We start from the raw sequence: 21,415 nt of genomic DNA on the forward strand, positions 1-21,415 counted from the left end.
CTTTAACGTAACTACCGGTCGGCCATCTTGGTCAGGGAAACTGTATAATAGTGTATCTCTATGCCTGAGAGGCCTGGGAACACCTACCAGTTTCTTCAGGGCGTTCTCCCTGTAGCGGTCGAATGCGTCTTGGTGTATTTGAGGCTGTAGCAGATCCACATCTACCTCAGTCTGAGTTCCTGGTCTTCTGCAGTTCTCACAGCGCCAGCCCTGAGGACAGGACACGCACACCATTCACCACATAGAACACAAAACAGCGAGACCACTGACAGTCTCGTACATCTGTTGTGTCATTAACATTCAGTCCTCACCTGTAGAATTCAATTTCACTTTGATGGTCCACCACATGGTGCATACTGCATCCAGTTTACCACACATTCACAACTTTCTCTTGCTTAGTCTAGACTCCCCTTATTTGTGCTTTTTGTTTTACTTCCTGTGTACTACACCACAACATCCTGTGCTCCACAGTATGGAGTTGAGGGGGGTCTTACCTGCTGTCCTCCGTAACAGGTGCAGGTACAGATAGCTCCCAGGTATTCCTTCTGCCACTGGTTTCCCACCTGGTACATCTTACCCTCGTCATAACACGTCGACTCATCTGTAGAAACAAATAGATCATTCACCATAACAACGTGCACGTACAGTAGGTCTCCGGTAATTCTCTTGCCCTCGTCCCATTATCGTAGCGACCTGAACTTTTACTGTGGATTGGATATTTTCTTTTCACATTGTTCTGGACAGAAACTATGGTGTACCAGAACAGCTCAGCAGTATTAAAAGGATCCGTGGACTTGGTACACGCTGGTGTGAATTAAAACAACTTGTCAGCCGTTAATTGATCTCTAAGCTAGTAGCGTCCGGGTACTTACGTGGCTCGCACTTGAACTCTCCCTTCCCGTTTCCCAAACAGGTACAGCTCATCATGTGACCGTTCTCAGCGTGGCGATCCCACTTCTCTCCTATGCGGTAGTTGTTCCCGCTGTCATGACACCACTCTGTAGGAGGGAGAAGGTGAAGAGGGGAATAGGGGAAGTAGGAGAGAGGACGGGGGGAGGGAGAGGGGAGATAATACTAGTGAAATTAATCCAAAATAAGTTTTTTTTTGGGGGGGGGGGACAGATGGCCATGTCTCCTCGACTCCTCCCACTCTGGTGGAGAAAGGTGTCTGATTGGACCCAAACATTCTGAGCTTCACTGAGACCAATTGGACAATTCATCCCTCATTCACACAAAACATCAGTCATTTGACCCATGACCTTTAGCATTCAGACATGATGATGATGGCATGATGTCTCACGGTTTGGTATCATCTGGTTATGGACTGACAATACAAACCCCAGACATAACAAGCTCTATCCCTGCCAGTGGCATGTTTTACTACAGTAGAACAACATGCTGCAGGGACTAGCATGGACAGACCTTAGCCTTTCTATCAAATCATTTTATCCCAGAATAAAATGTGCTTTAAGAATGCTTTAATTTAAGTTCTGCTTCGATTGATTTAGTCATTTTAACAAATACTATAAAATGAGAGAAAATAAATACCGTAACTGTACAATTTAGTATTTTTTTTCTCTTCATTTTGGTAATCTAGTCAGGTCTGCCCATGCTAAGGTACGATATAAGGGAGTTTTGTATTAGAAACATTATGGGATGGGTTAGAGTCACTCACTGGATGAATCACATCTGAAATGGCCACTGCCCAGCCCCAGACACCTGCACCACAGCTTAAAGCCTGTCTCTGACATACGCTCCCACTCTGAACCCACATCATGGTAGGTGGCTGTGAACGTGTCATAGCACACGTCTCTGTTGGAGGGGAGGTGGTCTCCTGGAACTACAGGGAGAGAGAAGGGACAAAACATGTTAACAAATAATAAAACAACAAACAGATGGACAAAGCAAACTATTTATCAACAGATGTGATTTCACCAAAAACTAAAGAACTGATCACCAAAAACTAAAGAACTGATCACCAAATACTAAAGAACTGATCACCAAATACTAAAGAACTGATCACCAAATACTAAAGAACTGATCACCAAAAACTAAAGAACTGATCACCAAATACTAAAGAACTGATCACCAAATACTAAAGAACTGATCACCAAATACTAAAGAACTGATCACCAAATACTAAAGAACTGATCACCAAATACTAAAGAACTGATCACTAAATACTAAAGAACTGATCACCAAATACTAAAGAACTGATCACCAAATACTAAAGAACTGATCACTAAATACTAAAGAACTGATCACCAAATACTAAAGAACTGATCACCAAATACTAAAGAACTGATCACCAAATACTAAAGAACTGATCACCAAATACTAAAGAATTGATCACCAAATACTAAAGAACTGATCACTAAATACTAAAGAACTGATCACCAAATACTAAAGAACTGATCACCAGCTTCAAAACAATACATTAGAAGGACGCTGGACAACAACACATAACTCATGAAAAAGTATTTATTGAAAAGTCTAATGTTATTCATAGTTATTCCACGGCACACCACCACAGGGTACTGGAGAGAGTGTAGCATGTCCGTGAGATTATGGATAATGTAGTCCTACCAGCGTTGCCAGCGGTGACTATCTCCTCCAGGACCTTCTCCCTGCCCTGCCCTCTCATGGCCTCCACAATGACGTTATAGGAGGCTCCTGACGTCAACCCGATCAGAGTGGCACTGGTAGAAGTGCCTGGTAATCGCATCTGGTAGAGAGATGGAGATTGTTTAAGGGGAATAGCAATACCTGTGGTGTGAGAATCATTCACTTTTGACACCGTGTATGTTGTAAAGAGAACTACAGATACGCTAGTACACCTTGGTACAGTTCATCTGAATACAGGTATTTTGTGTGTAGTATTCTCACCTGGAACATCTTCTCTTCGAGGTTGGTGATTGGGCTACAGGATACCATGTACTCTGAGCTCTGGGGAACACCCTGCCATGAGATGGTTGTGTGTGTCTGGGCCTCCTGCGGCACCCCAAACCCGGTCTCATTTTCAGGGAACCCAAACGGAAGACCCGATAACGGACCCTCGCTCACCCGGACCAGGGGCACTCTCTGGCCATCGGGGCCTGGGACGGGGATGTAGACCAGGGGTTCACGGTGGTGGATAGCTGGGCCCTGGTTGTCCCTGCCGTTGGGGTTGGGGCCCAGGTTCTGGTACTCTGTGTAGATGTGCTGGCCCTGCTGGCCCAGCGTGTCCTGGCCGTTAGTCCCCACCAGCTGGACGTGGTTCTCGTTGAAGTTGGGGCTGGGGTTCAAGTTGGGGTTGAGGGGAAAGTTGGGGTTCAAGTTGGTGTTGAAGTTGGGGTTAGAGTTGGTGTTGGTGTTGAAGTTGGGGTTGGGGTTTCCGTTAGGGTTGGTGTTGAAGTTGGGGTTGGTGTTGGGGTTTCCGTTAGGGTTGGTGTTGAAGTTGGGGTTGGTGTTGGGATTTCCGTTAGGGTTGGTGTTGGGGTTTCCGTTAGGGTTGGTGTTGAAGTTGGGGTTGGTGTTGGGGTTTCCGTTAGGGTTGGTGTTGAAGTTAGGGTTGGTGTTGGGGTTTCCGTTAGGGTTGGTGTTGAAGTTGGGGTTGGTGTTGGGGTTGGTGTTGGGGCTTCCGTTAGGGTTGGTGTTGGGGCTTCCGTTAGGGTTGGTGTTGGGGTTTCTGTTAGGGTTGGTGTTGGGATTTCCGTTAGGGTTGGTGTTGGGGTTTCCGTTAGGGTTGGTGTTGGGGTTTCCGTTAGGGTTGGTGTTGGGATTTCCGTTAGGGTTGGTGTTGGGATTTCCGTTAGGGTTGGTGTTGGGGTTTCCGTTAGGGTTGGTGTTGAAGTTGGGGTTGGTGTTGGGGTTTCCGTTAGGGTTGGTGTTGAAGTTAGGGTTGGTGTTGGGGTTTCTGTTAGGGTTGAAGTTGGGGTTGGTGTTCCCGTTTGGGTTGGTGTTGGGGTTTCCGTTAGGGTTGGTGTTGAAGTTGGGGTTTGGGTTGGTGTTGGGGTTTCCGTTAGGGTTGGTGTTGAAGTTGGGGTTAGGGTTGGTGTTGGGGTTGAAGTTAGGGTTGAAGTTGGGATTAGGGTTGGTGTTGGGGTTTCCATTAGGGTTGGTGTTGGGGTTTCTGTTAGGGTTGAAGTTGGGGTTGGTGTTCCCGTTTGGGTTGGTGTTGGGGTTAGTATTGGGGTTCCCGCTAGGGTTGAGGGGAAGGTTGGGATTGGGGTTGAAGTTATAGTTGGGGTTGCCATTAGGGTTGGGGTTTCCGCTAGGGTTGAGGGGGAGGTTGGGATTGGGGTTGAAGTTAGGGTTGGAGTTAAAAATTGGGTTATGGTTGGCACTGCCATAGAAGTTGGGGTTCCCATTAGGGTTGGTGTTGGCATTGCTGTTGGGGTTGAGGGGAAAGTTAGGGTTAGGATTGGTGTTAGGGTTGAACTGGTTGGGGTTGCCATTAGGGTTGAGGGGGTGGTTGGGGTTCACATTGAAGTTCCCATTGGGGTTGAACTGACTGGGGTTGGTGTTGGGATTCCCATTGGGGTTGAAGTTAAAGTTAGGGTTGGGGTTCACGTGGAAGTTGGGGTTACCATTGGGGTTAAACTGGTTGGGGTTCCCATTAGGGTTGGTGTTGGGGTTGAGGGGAAAGTTGGGGTTAGGATTGGTGTTGGGGTTGCTGTTAGGGTTGAACTGGTCGGGGTTCACGTTGAAATTTCCATTGGGGTTGGTGTTGGGGTTCCCATTGGGGTTGAAGTGGAAGTTAGGATTGGGGTTCACGTGGAAGTTGGGGTCACCATTGGGGTTGAACTGGTCGGGGTTGCCGTTTGGGTTGAGGGGAAAGTTGGGGTTAGGGTTGGGGTTCGTGTTCACATTAAAGTTGGGTTTCCCATTTGGGTTGCCGTTATAGTTGGGGTTGGTGTTGGGGGGGTAGTTGGGGTTTCCATTAGGGTTGGTGTTGAAACTAGGGTTGCTGGGGTTAAAGTCGAGGTCGGTGGGGAAGTTGGGGTTAACCTCGTCCTCGGGTACATCCAAGATGTCGAGGCTGGGCCGGTGGGACACAGGGAGCTGGGATGCCAGTTCTAGCAGAGAGACGGGTTAGGAGCAGAGCAAGCAGAGCGTTAGAGACCGGAGAGGAGCTGCAGCAGCAGCTAGGTTCAACCAGCAGGAGCTGCTGCAGCAGCTAGGGTTCAACCAGCAGGAGCTCCTGCAGCAGCAGCTAGGTTCAACCAGGAGGGGGAATGATTGGGACACTACAGATAGAGTCCTCTTGTCTATCCTGTTGGATTCAATGGGCAGCTCCTGCAAACTGCAAAGCTTGCCACTAGTGCACATCGTAACTTTTGAATCATTTAGTTTAGATATTCAAAAGGTCAAGAGCGTTATCTTAAAGCAGCTGAGCCAATTTTGTGTTGTCTCTGTATGTATTAATTGCTTGCCTGCAAAAAAAGCCATTGTTACAACAGCCACATATTCACAGAGTTTCACTGGTTTTGTAATAACTTTTCTTCATCCTCATTTGTTCCATTCAGAAAAGAGGTATCTGACCTCAAGGCTTTTTCCCCTGGTTAAATAAATGTTGTTCAGATGGGAAGGTTGATTGTTGTACTTACGAGTTCTAGCCTTGCCCACTAGAGGAGTGCTTCTCAGAGCATTCTGCAGGGTGACGATCTTGATGACGTATTCAGTTCCTGGTTTCAGACCTTTAAAAGAAACAGAGAGCGAGGGAGGGACTTAATAAAAGAAGCAGGTTACAATAGACAGGTTAGCTGACAAGGTCACGAAAAACGGCACGCGCACGTCGAACGGTCGGATAGCTACAACAATGACAAGAAAGCAGCCATGTGGGGAATCAGGGTCCAGGTACGTTGTCCATTTCAAATGATATGTTTATAAAACCTGTACCAGTAGACTGCAATTAATAAAAACTATTACATAAATACATAGTTGAATAATACATTATACATTCAGTATGAACAGGAAAATAACTAAACCAAAAAGTGGGCCAGCGTCCGTCCGTCCCTATCCCAGCCTCCATCACACCCAGCCAGCATGTCTCCACCCCCAACCTCCATCACACCCCCCCAGCATGTCTCCACCCCCAACCTCCATCACACCCCCCCCAGCATGTCTCCACCTCAACCACCCATCCTATTCCCCTAAACCCACCCAGCCAGCATGGCTCCACCCCCAACCTCCCACACCCCCCCAGCATGTCTCCACCCCCAACCTCCATCACACCCCCCCAGCATGTCTCCACCCCCAACCTCCCACACCCCCCCAGCATGTCTCCACCCCCAACCTCCATCACACCCCCCCAGCATGTCTCCACCCCCAACCTCCATCACATTCCCCTAAACCCACCCAGCCAGCATGTCTCCACCCCCAACCACCCATCCCATTACCCTAAACGCACCCAGCCAACATGTCTCCACCCCCAACATGTCTCTCGCGGAGGAGAGGCACTCGAGGCGGCCTAATGGTTCGACTTAGGAGGCGCGCAAATCACCCACCGCTTACGAGTATATTACTCGCTAATATTCAGTCTTTGGATAATAAAGTTGATGAGCTTAGAGCAAGGATTCCTTTCCAGAGAGACATCGGGGCCTGTAACATACTTTGTTTCACGGAAACATGGCTCTCTCGGGATAGTTTGTCGCACAGACAGGAATAAATATCTCTCCGGCAAGCAGAAGGGCGGAGGGGGGTGTTTCATGATTAACAACTCATGGTGTAAATCTAGAAACATACAGGAACTCTAAGTCCTTTTGTTCACCCGACCTAGAATACCTCACAATTAAATGCCGACCATATTATCTCCCAAGAGAATTTGCCTCCGTCATCGCCACGGCCGCCACCCTAAACCCATCGCCGCGAAACTGAAAGCGCGAACCACCGCATTTAACAATGGCAAGGTGACTGGTAATATGGCAGAAAATTAACAGTGTAGTTATTCACTCCGCAAGGCAATCCAACAAACAAGCTAAACATCAGTATAGAGATCAAGTGGAGTCGCAATTCAATGGCTCAGACACGAGACGTATGTGGCAGCGACTACAGACAATCACAAACTACAAAAGGAAAACCAGCCACGTCGCCGAGACCAACGTCTTGCTTCCGGACATGCTAAACACCTTCTTCACTTTGAGGATAATACAGTGCCACCGACTCGGCCCGCTACCATGGACTGTGGGCCCTCCTTCTACGTGGCCGACGTGAGTAAAACATTTAAATGTGTTAACCCTCGCAGGGCTGCCGGCCCAGACAGCATCCCTAGCGGTGTCCTCAGAGCATGCGCAGACCAGCTGGCTGGTGTGTTTACGGACATATTCAATCTCTCCCTATCCTAGTCTGTTGTCCCCACATGCTCCAAGATGGCCACCATTGTTCCTGTACCCAAGAAGGCAAAAGGTAACTGAACTTAATGACTACCGCCCCGTAGCACTCACTTCTGTCATCATGAAGTGCTTTGAGAGACTACACCCGTCACTGCAGGAGGCCTTTTTCGTAGGCCGTCATTGTAAATAAGAATTTATTCTTAACTGACTTGCCTAGTTAAATAAAAAATTTAAAAAAAAAGGTTAAATCAAAAAATAAATACATTTGACAAATAAAATTCAAATTCCAGATCGCATAGTAAAATATTTTAGCAGCATTTGCAAGTAAATGGTTGCACTGTAGAGCCATTGAATCTAAGCTGACCTCGCCCGTGTGGCTCCACGGTTGCATGCGCGTCAGCCTTGTTTACTAAAACAACCGGAACTCTCCACACTATTGTCACGTTCTGACCTTAGTATGAGGTCATTTTCCCATAGTAGATTGGTCAGGGCGTGACAGTGGGGGTGTTTTTGTCTATGTATTTTTAGTTTTCTGTTTTCTATGTGGGTTGTCTAGATTGTCGTTCTATGTTGTATTTTTCTATGTTGTGGCCGGGTATGGTTTCCAATCAGAGGCGGGTGTTTTTTTCGTTGTCTCTGATTGGAAGCCATACTTAGGCAGCCTGTTTTTCATGGGGTTTTGTGGGTGGTTGTTTTCCGTTTCGTTGTTTGTACCTGACGGGACTGTTGTTGGTCATTTTGCTATTTTGCAAAGTGTTTTCATTAGAAGTAAATATGAGCACTTCAAACGCCGCATTTTGGTCTCCTTTAGACGACCCTTATTACAACTATTATGTTGAGCCAAACTGTTCTGGTATTTTCTATTTAAAAATCACACTTCCCAGCCACTGGGATCAGTAACCCGACCAGTTCAGCTTGATTCGACTCGGTTCAGACCTAAACCAAAAAAGGTCCAGTATGTTGCTATGTGGGCCGACCCGCACCAAATTCACATAGAAATATGAGTGATAGATATGTCATTCTCATTGAAAGCAAGTCTGATAAGCGGTAGAGTCGGTTCTATGTGCACTAATTCTACGCTTCCCATTCTTAAAGTTTCGCTTTTTGGGATCTAAAAGAGGAGGAGAGCCCTACCAGTGATGATGGCTTGGCTGCGGGAAGCGGTGGGTCGTGGGGTGAGTTCCCGGGGGATGCCCCCCGCCTCCTCGTAGGTGATGTAATACCCGGTGACCCCGGCGCTACGGGACCCCTCCCAGGTAAAGGAGATGCTGCTAGGGGTCAGGGAGGTGAACCGGATGTTGGTGGGGGGAGACACCACAGGCTTAGCTGCAGGAGAGAAACAGACAGGGAGACAGTCAGTTCTGTGAACAGAAACAACAGTTAAAAAAAAAAATACACTGGCTGAACCGGCTAAAATCTGCCACATTTACAGAAATGTTGATTTATGTCATGTCAAATAACCCTAATAAATGTAATTAAAGAACTGAAACACTTAACAGCTTTAAGCAACTACACTGAACAAAAATATGAACGCGACATGTAAAGTGTTGGTCCCATGTTTCATGAGATGAAATAAGAACATCCCAGAATTTTTCCATACGCACAAAAAGCTTATTTCTCTTAAAATGTTTGGCACAAATGTGTTTACATCCCTGTTAGTGAGCATTTCTCCTTTGCCAAGATAATTCATCCACCTAACAGGTGTGGCATATCAAGAAGCTGATTAAACAGCATGATCATTACACAGGTGCACCTTGTGCTGGGGACAATAAAAGGCCACTCTAAAATGTGCAGTTTTGTCACACAACAAAATGCCACAGATGTTTCAAGTTGAGGAAGCGTGCAATTGGCATGCTGACTGCAGGAATGTCCACCAGAAATGAGAATTTAAATGTTAATTTCTCTACCATAAGCCGCCTCCAAAGTAATTTTAGAACATTTGGCAGTACGTCCAACAGGCCTCACAACCGCAGACCACGTGTATGGCGTCATGTGGGCGAGAGGTGTCAACATTGTGAACAGAGTGCCCCATGGTGGCAGTGGGGTTATGGTACGGGCAGGCATAAGCTATGGACAACGAACACAATTGCAATTTATCGATGGCAATTTGAATGCACAGAAATACCGTGATATTTTTTTTAAGGCATCTGTGACCAGCATATCTGTATTCCCAGTCGTGAAATCCATAGATTAGGGCCTAATTATTATTTCAATTGACTGATTTCCTCATATGAACTGTAACTCGGTAAAATCTTTTAAATTGTTGCATGTTGCGTTTATATTTTAAATCAGTATACTTAGTAAGATGAATATAAAGAGATACACAACAAAGTCTGGTCCTTGATGAACATAGAGAGAGAGGGAGAGGGGACGGTAGTGGAGAGAGAGAGGGAGGTAGTGGAGAGAGAGGGAGAGGGAGGTAGTGTATAGAGAGAGGGAGAGGGGACGGTAGTGGAGAGAGAGAGGGAGGTAGTGTATAGAGAGAGGGAGAGGGAAGGGTAGTGGAGAGAGAGAGAGAGGGGACGGTAGTGGAGAGAGAGAGGGGGAGGTAGTGTATAGAGAGGGAGAGGGAAGGGTAGTGGAGAGAGAGAGGGAGGTAGTGTATAGAGAGAGGGAGAGGGAAGGGTAGTGGAGAGAGAGAGAGAGAGAGAGAGAGGGGACGGTAGTGGAGAGAGAGAGGGGGAGGTAGTGTATAGAGAGAGAGAGGGGACGGTAGTGGAGAGAGAGGGAGGTAGCGTATAGAGAGGGAGAGGGAAGGGTAGTGGAGAGAGAGAGGGAGGTAGTGTATAGAGAGGGAGAGGGGACGGTAGTGGAGAGAGAGGGGGAGGTAGTGTATAGAGAGAGGGAGAGGGGACGGTAGTGGAGAGAGAGAGGGAGGTAGTGTATAGAGAGAGGGAGGTAGTGTATAGAGAGGGAGAGGGGATGGTAGTGGAGAGAGAGAGGGAGGTAGTGTATAGAGAGAGGGAGGTAGTGTATAGAGAGGGAGAGGGGATGGTAGTGGAGAGAGAGAGGGAGGTAGTGGAGAGCGAGAGAGGGAGGTAGCGTATAGAGAGTGGAGAGGGAAGGGTAGTGGAGAGAGAGAGGGAGGTAGTGGAGAGAGAGAGGGGGAGGTAGTGTATAGAGAGAGAGAGGGAGGTAGTGTATAGAGAGAGAGGGAGGTAGTGTATAGAGAGAGGGAGGTAGTGTATAGAGAGAGAGGGAGGTAGTGTATAGAGAGAGGGAGGTAGTGGAGAGAGAGAGGGGGAGGTAGTGTATAGAGAGAGAGAGGGAGGTAGTGTATAGAGAGAGAGGGAGGTAGTGTATAGAGAGAGGGAGGTAGTGTATAGAGAGAGAGAGGGAGGTAGGGTATAGAGAGAGGGAGGTAGTGTATAGAGAGGGAGAGGGAAGGGTAGTGTAGAGAGAGAGGGAGGTAGTGGAGAGAGAGAGGGAGGTAGTGTATAGAGAGGGAGACGGGACGGTAGTGGAGAGAGAGAGGGAGGTAGTGTATAGAGAGAGGGAGGTAGTGTATAGAGAGAGGGAGGTAGCGTATAGAGAGGGAGAGGGAAGGGTAGTGTAGAGAGAGAGGGAGGTAGTGGAGAGAGAGAGGGAGGTAGTGTATAGAGAGGGAGACGGGACGGTAGTGGAGAGAGAGAGGGAGGTAGTGTATAGAGAGAGGGAGGTAGTGTATAGAGAGAGGGAGGTAGTGTATAGAGAGGGAGTCGGGACGGTAGTATACCTGTGGTGGCAGTGAGGGTGAAGGGAGCACTGCGACCGTTGCCGTTCAGAGTGTATATGTTGATCTTGTAGGTAGAGCCAGGCTGAAGACCTGTGGAAAATGTTCCAGATGAATCTGATCTAGAATTGAGTCTGGGTCGTGTTCATTAGGCACCAAAAGACTTGGTCCAATAAGAAATGCCCATTTTCTGTTGCAAGACGTTATAAAAATGTTGCATGTCCTAATGAACACGACCCTGAAGTGAATGTTGACTGCAGCAGGGTCAGGTCAATGGGAGTAGGAGGTATTGGGGGGGGGGTATAGGAGGGGTACCTTGGATGTGAAGGTTTAGGGGGGTATAGGAGGGGTACCTTGGATGGTGAAGGTTTAGGGGGGTATAGGAGGGGTACCTTGGATGTGAAGGTTTAGGGGGGTATAGGAGGGGTACCTTGGATGTGAAGGTTTAGGGGGGTATAGGAGGGGTACCTTGGATGTGAAGGTTTAGGGGGGTATAGGAGGGGTACCTTGGATGTGAAGGTTTAGGGGGGTATAGGAGGGGTACCTTGGATGGTGAAGGTTTACTGGGGGGTATAGGAGGGGTACATTGGATGGGGGTATAGGAGGGGTACCTTGGATGGTGCAGGTTTAGTGGGGGGTACATTGGATGGGGGTATAGGAGGGGTACCTTGGATGTGAAGGTTTAAAAAGGGTATAGTAGGAGGGGTACCTTGGATGTGAAGGTTTAGGGGGGTATAGGAGGGGTACCTTGGATGGTGAAAGTTTAGTGGGGGGTATAGGAAGGGTATCTTGAATGGTGAAGGTTTATGGGGGGTATAGGAGGGGAACCTTGGATGTGAAGGTTTAGGGGGGTATAGGAGGGGTACCTTGGATGGGGGTATAGGAGGGGTACCTTGGATGGTGAAGGTTTAGTGGGGGTATAGGAAGGGTATCTTGGATGGTGAAGGTTTATGGGGGGTATAGGAGGGGAACCTTGGATGTGAAGGTTTAGGGGGGTATAGGAAGGGTATCTTGGATGGTGAAGGTTTATGGGGGGTATAGGAGGGATACCTTGGATGGTGAGGATTTACGGGGGTATAGGAGGGGTACCTTGGATGGTGAAGATTTACGGGGGTATAGGAGGGGTACCTTGGATGTGAAGGTTTAGGGGGGTATAGGAGGGGTACCTTGGATGTGAAGGTTTAGGGGGGTATAGGAGGGGTACCTTGGATGGTGAAGATTTACGGGGGTATAGGAGGGGTACCTTGGATGTGAAGGTTTAGGGGGGTATAGGAGGGGTACCTTGGATGGTGAAGGTTTAGGGGGGGTATAGGAGGGGTACCTTGGATGGTGAAGATTTACGGGGGTATAGGAGGGGTACCTTGGATGTGAAGGTTTAGGGGGGTATAGGAGGGGTACCTTGGATGTGAAGGTTTAGGGGGGTATAGGAGGGGTACCTTGGATGTGAAGGTTTAGGGGGTTATAGGAGGGGTACCTTGGATGTGAAGGTTTAGGGGGGTATAGGAGGGGTACCTTGGATGGTGAAGGTTTAGGGGGGTATAGGAGGGGTACCTTGGATGTGAAGGTTTAGGGGGGTATAGGAGGGGTACCTTGGATGTGAAGGTTTAGGGGGGTATAGGAGGGGTACCTTGGATGGTGAAGGTTTACTGGGGGGTAGAGGGGTACATTGGATGGGGGTATAGGAGGGGTACCTTGGATGGTGAAGATTTAGGAAAAGTATAGGAGGGGTACCTTGGACGGTGAAGGTTTAGGGGGGGTACATTGGATGGGGGTATAGGAGGGGTACCTTGGATGGTGAAGGTTTAGTGGGGGGTATAGGAGGGGTACCTTGGATGGTGAAGGTTTACGGGGGGTATAGGAGGGGTACCTTGGATATGAAGGTTTTAGGGGGGTATAGGAGGGGTACCTTGGATGTGAAGGTTTAGGGGGGTATAGGAGGGGTACCTTGGATGTGAAGGTTTAGGGGGGTATAGGAGGGGTACCTTGGATGTGAAGGTTTAGGGGGGTATAGGAGGGGTACCTTGGATGGTGAAGGTTTAAGGGGGTATAGGAGGGGTACCTTGGATGTGAAGGTTTAGGGGGGTATAGGAGGGGTACCTTGGATGGTGAAGGTTTACTGGGGGGTATAGGAGGGGTACATTGGATGGGGGTATAGGAGTGGTACCTTGGATGGTGCAGGTTTAGTGGGGGGTATAGGAAGGGTATCTTGGATGGTGAAGGTTTAGGAAAAGTATAGAAGGGGTACCTTGGACGGTGAAGGTTTAGGGGGGGTACATTGGATGGGGGTATAGGAGGGGTACCTTGGATGTGAAGGTTTAAAAACTAATAGTAGGAGGGGTACCTTGGATGGTGAAGGTTTAGTGGGGGGTATAGGAAGGGTATCTTGGATGGTGAAGGTTTACGGGGGGTATAGGAGGGATACCTTGGATATGAAGGTTTTAGGGAGGTATAGGAGGGGTACCTTGGATGGTGAAGGTTTAGGGTATAGGAGGGGTACCTTGGATGGTGAAGGTTTAGGGTATAGGAGGGGTACATTGGATGTGAAGCTTTAGGGGGGTATATGGGGGTACCTTGGATGGTGAAGGTTTAGGGGGGTATAGGAGGGGTACCTTGGATGGTAAAGGTGTAGGAGGCGTACCTTGGATGGTGTAGGTTTAGGGTATAGGAGGGGTACCTTGGATAGTGAAAGTTTAGGGGGGGTATAGGAGGGGTACCTTGGATGGTGAAGCTTTAGGGTATAGGAGGGGTACCTTAGATGTGAAGCTTTAGGGGGGTATATGGGGGTACCTTGGATGGTGAAGGTTTAGGGGGGGTATAGGAGGGGTACCTTGGATGGTAAAGGTGTAGGAGGCGTACCTTGGATGGTGTAGGTTCGGGAATCAGGGGCGATGGTCCTCTGGATGGGGGTGCGGCCTCCACTGGTGGGCGTGGCCTCAACCAGGAAGCCAGAGATGGTCTCGGTCTTGGATCTCCAGGTCAGGGTGATGGAGGAGTCCTTTACGTCAGAGATACGCACGCGACGAGGAGGACTGATGTCTGGAACACAGAGAGAGCAGGGGAGATTCCTACCAGTTTTTTTTTTGTTTTTTTTTGTCTTATTAACTAACATTGTCCTTTGTTAAATGCTTGTAATGTCTATTGTGACAATTGTAATGTCTGTTATATTTGTAACTTCTGTTTTGTGGACCCATGAAGATTAAAGATAATGTGGAAATAAAGAGGATTTTGAACATGTTCTACTATCATCACAGTCGAATAGCTAGCTGTGGGAGCGAGAGAGAGAGAGAGAGAGAGAGAGAGAGAGAGAGAGAGAGAGAGAGAGAGAGAGATAGAGAGAAAGAGATAGAGAGAGAGAGAGCGCACGAGAGAGAGAGCGCGAGAGAGAGTGAGAGCGAGACACTTACTGTCCAGTGTTGTGACCTCTCCTTGAACTGGGCGGCTCGTCAGAGAGTTCTTCAGGGCGTAAACGTGCACCTCATACATAGTAGCAACCTACACAGACAGAGACAGTACAGGATAAACTGAGTGAGACTCATGCATAGTAGCAACCTACAGAGACAGACAGTATAGTCAGGAGAAAAACTATTTAGTAAGATTCACTGGGACTACCATCAGCTCCCAAACACCCTAGTACTTTAAAGTAGAACTGACAGCGTTTTAACTACTTTGCAGATATGAAAACAGACAGAATCATAATATTAGTAAAAAAAATATGAAATTCCCAGTTTATGCTTCAAAACCAACTTCATAAGAAGTTTTAAAAATAGGTTATATTTACTCAACATTCCATGTAAAGGCATTGTTGTCAGAATAGATGGATGTAGTTCAATGCATGATTAATAGAATTCACCAATACATTTATTGATAGTCCCAAAAATATTGCTATCAAGTTGTAAATCACAGCTGACCTGGTACATTGTTTGCTGCCTCCATTCGGGATGTACCGTTTCAGTTTCAATGACTCAAACACGTATGGAGTGTAACTAAGGCTGGGAATGTCAATGCAATCAAACTAGCAAGTGTAAAGATCACATGTCAGTCATAACGTGGCTAATAGGCTAACTCACATTTCAACCTGACGCCGCGCAATGACTTGGGTTGTCAATTCATTTTGTCCCGCTACCATACCGCCAGCGTTACGCTGCACGACAAGTATAAATGAGTCACAATGTTGTTTGGCTTCGGTTTTTAAAAAGCTTGACAATGAATAACCCAACAAAACAAAACACCATGCAAATGAGAAACATGTAGGCCTTTTACAGCAACACTTAGAGTAGTAGCCCAGGCTGGCTATTCAACTACAATACATGTTGAGTGGAACCATACAGCAATGCTGCATTCAACCGCAGTACAAAACAAAAAGAAGAAAAACATGTTTTAAGTAACAACCTATAGCTACGTTTGTTATTTGGAGTTAATAAACACCGTTTGATTAGGGTAGCGGCATATTATGCACATCTGCAAGCAGTTGAGGGTTTATCTGATGTTCTCTCGTTAGTTTGAAGTCTCTCGTTCCGGCATTAGCTGTTGATGTGCATAGGGAGAGAGGGAGAGAGAGCCTACCTTTTTATGGTTGTTTGATCAAGAGGACTCCTGTGATATTTTTGTAAAAACATTTTTAAAATGTAACCTTTATTTAACTAGGCAAGTCAGTTAAGAATAAATTCTTATTTACAATGAAAGCCTAGGAACAGTGGGTTAACTGCCTTGTTCAGGGGCAGAACAACACATTTTTACCTTGTCAGCTCGGGGATTTTAACTTGCAACCTTTCAGTTGCTGGTCCAACGCTCTAACCACTAGGCTACGCTGCCGCCCCAAGGTGCTATGGCACCCCGGTCTGTGTAGACTCTGGTCCTGGACAAGACATGGTTTTTATTAGGTTTTTATTTACTACAGAGTTGCAAATAAATTGTCGAAACGCCCGGACACTTTCCCACTCTATATTGCTATAGAATTTTCACAATGCCTTAATATGAAGTTATCACAAACATTCTATGAATTTATGAAAACGTGAAAAATGACAATTTGGTGATCCTCATGAAGGACAGGAAACACACATATCTCTGCTCCCTTGTCAGAAAATGTAAAAAATAAAAGTTGTCTTCCTGGGGGTGTATATAAACAGATTTGAATATGATTTCATGTTGATAAAATAAGTAATTTAAGAGTCCTTGGCTGTGGTTGCATTCTTTGTTCGCCAACTAGAAATGACAAGGCTGGTGGACTGGCTGTGGCTTCGCTAGTCTACCGGTTTCAAACCCACATCAGGGCCCGGTGCGGAGCCCCCAAACGGGACCCTATTCCCGACATAGTGCACTACATTTCACCGGAGCTATATCGGTCCTGATCAAAAGCAGTACACTATGTAGGGAATAGGGTTTCATTTGGGAGAGGGACCGGCTCCACAGCTGGAGCCACAGCTCTCATTAGTGTCATGACTCTCCTGTGATGATCTGAAGGATCAGGTTACAGTGGGTCCTCTACAGCGTGCTCTCTCTCTCTCTCTCTCTCTCTCTCTCTCTCTCTCTCTCTCTCTCTCTCTCTCTCTCTCTCTCTCTCTCTCTCTCTCTCTCTCTCTCTCTCTCTCTCTCTCTCTCTCTCTCTCTCTCAGAGGGGGAATGTCATGACTCTCCTGTGATGATCTGAAGGATCAGGTTACAGTGGGTCCTCTCTACAGCGTGCTCTCTCTCTCTCGTAGAGGGGGAGAGCGGGAAGTCTGCTGTTTTATGCTCGGTCATAAAATACGCTGCCCCTATGCTTCTGTAGTGTTCGAGATTGGAATGTAAACTGTGGAACACAGAGAGACACTTGGACAATGAAAGAACAATCCTGTCAAAGTAGTTTCATTTGGTGATCTCATGAAGGACAGGAAACACACATAACTCTCTCTCTCTTAAAGTGTACATTTCCCAGCTGTCAGATTTACCTCTAGATGTTGGATAAAATGAATGAGCAAATATGAAACTATTTGTGAGAAGATGTGATGTGGGCTTTCTAAACGAGATACTTGTTAAGATGTAAAGTTTTAACTAGTCAGTGGCCACGCCCCCGTGAGGTCACAGACATTACATCAGGCGTCATGGAATAGCCCCTTTTTTTTCCAGAGTATAAAACCACTTCCTACAAAATGTACATTAAGTCAGAGAACGCCGGGACGGAGTCCCCACGTTGGAATGGCTACAATTCTATAATGCCATTAGACCAGAAAATATGGCGCTGTCGCTACATGTTGAAATGGTTAAGAACTACAACTCTATAGGCCCAGGAGACCATACAGCTGTAGCGTTGGCTACACGGCTGGAAATTGTTAAACTCTGAGACTATCGATCTCTACAGAATAAGAGCAAATCCTAGACGTATAATTACTAGCCTGCAGCTGGAAATTACGTAAGCCTAGTATGAGAATACCGACAACCGCGGAATCCTCTATTCTATGTAACGACCATCTGTAGGCCTGATGTATCCATTACAACAGACACTATCCAGAGCCGTGGAGAAAGCTACAACCATGAAGGACATTGTGACTTCTGGGGAAGTTAACCAGAGACTCTCTGGTGAACTGACTCTCCAGCAGACGGACCGGCGATACCAACAGAGAAGACAACAAATATATACACATTGCAATTATTCTCGAATGAGCGGCCGTTCATGTGCAAAGGATTAGCATTTCAATTAATATAACTATCAACTGTGTGTAGTGAATCCATTTTGTCTTTCCTGCTTTTTTTCAGTCCCCACCCCTTTCCTTTGTCTACCAAGCCGTCATATCAGCTTCGTCCGCTAGGGACTTTTTTATTTGTATCATGTAGCAACCCAAATAACTACTGTTTATTTGTTATGCATTTCTGTGATTATTTAGTTAGTTAGTAAATAAATAATTAAGCCAATTTGTATATCGCTGATTCATTATGGAGGCTAGGGTTCGTGCAGATATCCGAGGGTTTGCGACGTTCAGTAATGAGAACTGATGTGGTAATAATAATTAATTAATAAGCGACTGTTTTGATAAGAAAATATCTGAAGAGTCGATTCGGGAAATAGAGACTCTATAAACATTTTCCCGTGGTTCCCCAACTTCCTAGTTAATTGAAGTTTACATGATTTGTTTAATCACGTAATAATAATTATTGGAAATATATTTCCAATAACCAAAAATATTGTATTTTCAGCTGGTGTACAAAACTGAAAGTAAAAAGACACAAAAATGTAACTTAAGCACGAGAAGCATAGAAATAGAGCACATAGAACAGATCTACCGCGTCTTAGACTTGCTTTCAATGAGAATGAAAGATCTATAACTCAAATTTCTATGTGAATTTGGTCAGGTCGCCCCAAGAAGTTACATAATGTCTGCAGGTACAATGCTTTATAACTGGTTATAAGCATGTATGAGCCTTTATAATTACCATGAGTCCCGGCACGTGGACCTGTGTGGTGTCAGGAGCGACATTCATCTCCTTGGTGGGACCGCTCTTGTTCTTGGGGTTGACGACCACCCGGTACCCGGTAAGACGGGCATTGGACGTGGTGCGCCAGTTGATGGTGAAGGAGGAGGAGGTGATCTGGGAGAATTCAAGGTTGGTGGGGGCAGGGATGGCTAGAGGGAGAGAAAGAAACGAAAGAGAGAGAGAGACAAAGGAGAGACAGAGAGAGAGCGCGAGAGAGAGAGAGCACCAGAGACGGAGAGAGCGAGAGAGACAGAGAGACAGACGGAGAGAGAGAGAGCGCGAGAGAGAGAGAAAGTTATTCACCTGTTTGGATAGGCTGCTTTCGAAAATATTCAAAAGAGTGTGCATGTTTAATATCAACATCAGCTACATTACATTCGCAACTGTTCACCTTGCATCCAAAATACTGTCAAAAGTATAAATAACGACTCATTGAATGCCTCACTTTACTCAAACTGGCCATTGTGTTTAAGGATTTGTATTTGTCCGGGAGGGGTTTATAGTTACCTGTGGCCTGAACGCCCACCAGTGGAGGACTAGGTGTACGGTCGTGCATGGCGATGACCTTCACAGTGTATTCACTTCCGGGTCGCAGGCCGTGGATCGTTGCCGATTCATCATCTCCGCGGGGTGCGGGGCGCAGCTCCCTCTCGCCCTCTTCGGGGCTGGCGTACAGGACGCGGTATGACGTCACCTGGCCGTCGGGCGAGTCCCAGGAAATGGTCATGGAGGTGGAGTCAACTTTAGAGAAGGTCAGGTCTGTGGGGCGACCCACGGCTGCAGGGAGGGAGGAGAGGTCAAACAGGGTCAGGTGAGCTCTCTGCAATTGCGCAACACAACACAACACACGCAAACAGGAAAGGAGGACAGCACACTGTCATTTGTAGAGCAACGACCCTGGAACACGCACCAGTGACAGCAGTCTCAACCAGGGGAGGGCTCTCTCCGTCCTGTCCCAGAGCATACACACTGAGGATGTACTCTACCGTGGGCTGCAGGCCAGAGAACGTCATCTCAGTCTGATCTAAAACACCAGGGACAGATACAGTCATTAACAACAATGCCAGGGACAGATACAGTCATTAACAACAACACCAGGGACAGATTATTTTATTTATCCTTTACAGTCGTAAAGTTTTATTTAACATTTTATTAACCTAGGCAACTCGGTTAAGAACAAATTCTTATTTATAATGACAGCATAGGAACAGTGGGTTAACTGCCTTGTTCAGGGGCAGAACGACAGATTTTCACCTTGTCAGCTCAGGGATTCGATCTAGCAACCTTTCGGTTACTGGCCCTACACTCTAACCACTAGGCTACCTGCTGCCCCATGACTGTATCTGTCCCTGCTATTGTTGTATCTGGTAAAAATCTGAGGTAAAAATCTGTCGTTCTGCCCCTGAACAAGGCATTTAACCCACTGTTCTCCGGTAGGCTGTCATTGTAAATAAGAATGTGTTCTTAACTGACTTGCCTAGTTAAATAAAATGTTAAATAAAAAAATAAATACAAAAAAAATAGCAGGGACAACACTATATGAACCATATTTGACATCCAAAACATTTCAGAATCTAGATGTACACTTCAGTGCACGCTTACTAAAAATATATCCATACCTAGCCTGGTACCAGATCTCTTTGTGCCATCTTCCTAAAGCCATCAATACCTAGCCTGGTCCCAGATTTCTTTGTGCCATCTTCCTAAAGCCATCAATACCTAGCCTGGTCCCAGATCTCTTTGTGCCATCGTCCTAAAGCCATCAATACCTAGCCTGGTCCCAGATTTATTTGTGCCATCGTCCTAAAGCCATCAATACCTAGCCTGGTCCCAGATTTATTTGTGCCATCTTACCAACTCTGACAGTCATGTCACGCACAAACAAATCTGAGACCACTCTAATGAATCCCCTATACAACTCAACCTGGAGCAACATGACCTTACCTGGAGCAACGGTCTCAGAGAAGGAGGGACCCTGTCCGTTCTTGGGGACCCCAGTGATCCTGTACCCCTGGACGGGCCCCTGGGCCGGGGACCACCTCACGGTGATGGTGCTGTCCTTAACGTCGGTCACCTTCATCTCCAAAGGAGAGTCAATATCTACAGACAGAGAAGAGGAGCCAAGTCACAACCTGCTGAAGGCACAGCAGAAGTATTTTTTACTTTTGTTTAACCAGGCAAGTCTGTAAATAAGAATTTGTTCTTAACTATGACAGCCTAGGAACAGTGTTCAGGGGCAGAAGGACAGATTTTTACCTTGTCAGTTCGGGGATTCGATCTAGCAACCTTTTGGTTTTTGGCCCAATGCTCTAACCACTAGGCTACCTGCCACCAAAGTATACTTTCAGACCACGTACATTATCAAGACAGGACAGGGTAAGATGGTCTTGTTCATCTTGATCAATCAATGTCTTTTTACAGCAACAGTTGTCATAAAAATGTTTTATACTTACAGTAACCAGGTCTAGACCGCAAAGAGCAAGAGAGCAGCTCAGTGGCAAGGAAAAACCTCCCTAGAGCAGGCCTCTCCAACCCTGTTCCTGGAGATACCCTCCTCTAAGTTTTAACTCCAACCCTGTTCCTGGAGAGATACCCTCCTCTAGGTTTTAACTCCAACCCTGTTCCTGGAGAGATACCCTCCTCTAAGTTTTAACTCCAACCCTGTTCCTGGAGAGATACCCTCCTCTAGGTTTTAACTCCAACCCTGTTCCTGGAGAGATACCCTCCTGTAGGTTTTAACTCCAACCCTGTTCCTGGAGAGATACCCTCCTCTAAGTTTTAACTCCAACCCTGTTCCCGGAGAGATACCCTCCTGTAGGTTTTAACTCCAACCCTGTTCCTGGAGAGATACCCTCCTCTAAGTTTTAACTCCAACCCTGTTCCTGGAGAGATACCCTCCTCTAGGTTTTAACTCCAACCCTGTTCCCAGAGAGATACCCTC

General features: G+C 46.8%; 1 protein-coding gene across 2 annotated transcripts in view; it reads right to left on the bottom strand.

Annotated features, from left to right (window-relative positions):
• Window positions 1-21,415, bottom strand: part of fn1a (fibronectin 1a) — a 70,987-nt gene that overhangs the window by 3,018 nt on the left and 46,554 nt on the right. For both annotated transcript variants that reach the window (XM_082967243.1, XM_082967244.1), the window contains 15 exons: window positions 20,419-20,574; window positions 19,385-19,498; window positions 18,982-19,251; window positions 18,433-18,623; window positions 14,430-14,517; window positions 13,882-14,061; window positions 11,029-11,118; window positions 8,448-8,639; window positions 5,589-5,678; window positions 2,887-5,057; window positions 2,587-2,725; window positions 1,676-1,840; window positions 873-998; window positions 495-601; window positions 88-210 (listed from right to left, as the gene is read on the bottom strand). In XM_082967243.1, coding sequence (XP_082823369.1) covers window positions 88-210; window positions 495-601; window positions 873-998; window positions 1,676-1,840; window positions 2,587-2,725; window positions 2,887-5,057; window positions 5,589-5,678; window positions 8,448-8,639; window positions 11,029-11,118; window positions 13,882-14,061; window positions 14,430-14,517; window positions 18,433-18,623; window positions 18,982-19,251; window positions 19,385-19,498; window positions 20,419-20,574 — 4,202 coding nt within the window. The remainder of the gene's footprint in view (window positions 1-87; window positions 211-494; window positions 602-872; window positions 999-1,675; window positions 1,841-2,586; window positions 2,726-2,886; window positions 5,058-5,588; window positions 5,679-8,447; window positions 8,640-11,028; window positions 11,119-13,881; window positions 14,062-14,429; window positions 14,518-18,432; window positions 18,624-18,981; window positions 19,252-19,384; window positions 19,499-20,418; window positions 20,575-21,415) is intronic.

The sequence above is a fragment of the Salmo salar genome, chromosome 21, assembly GCF_965601325.2.
Source record: "Salmo salar chromosome 21, fSalSal1, whole genome shotgun sequence".
NCBI classification, from domain to species: Eukaryota; Metazoa; Chordata; class Actinopteri; order Salmoniformes; family Salmonidae; genus Salmo; species Salmo salar.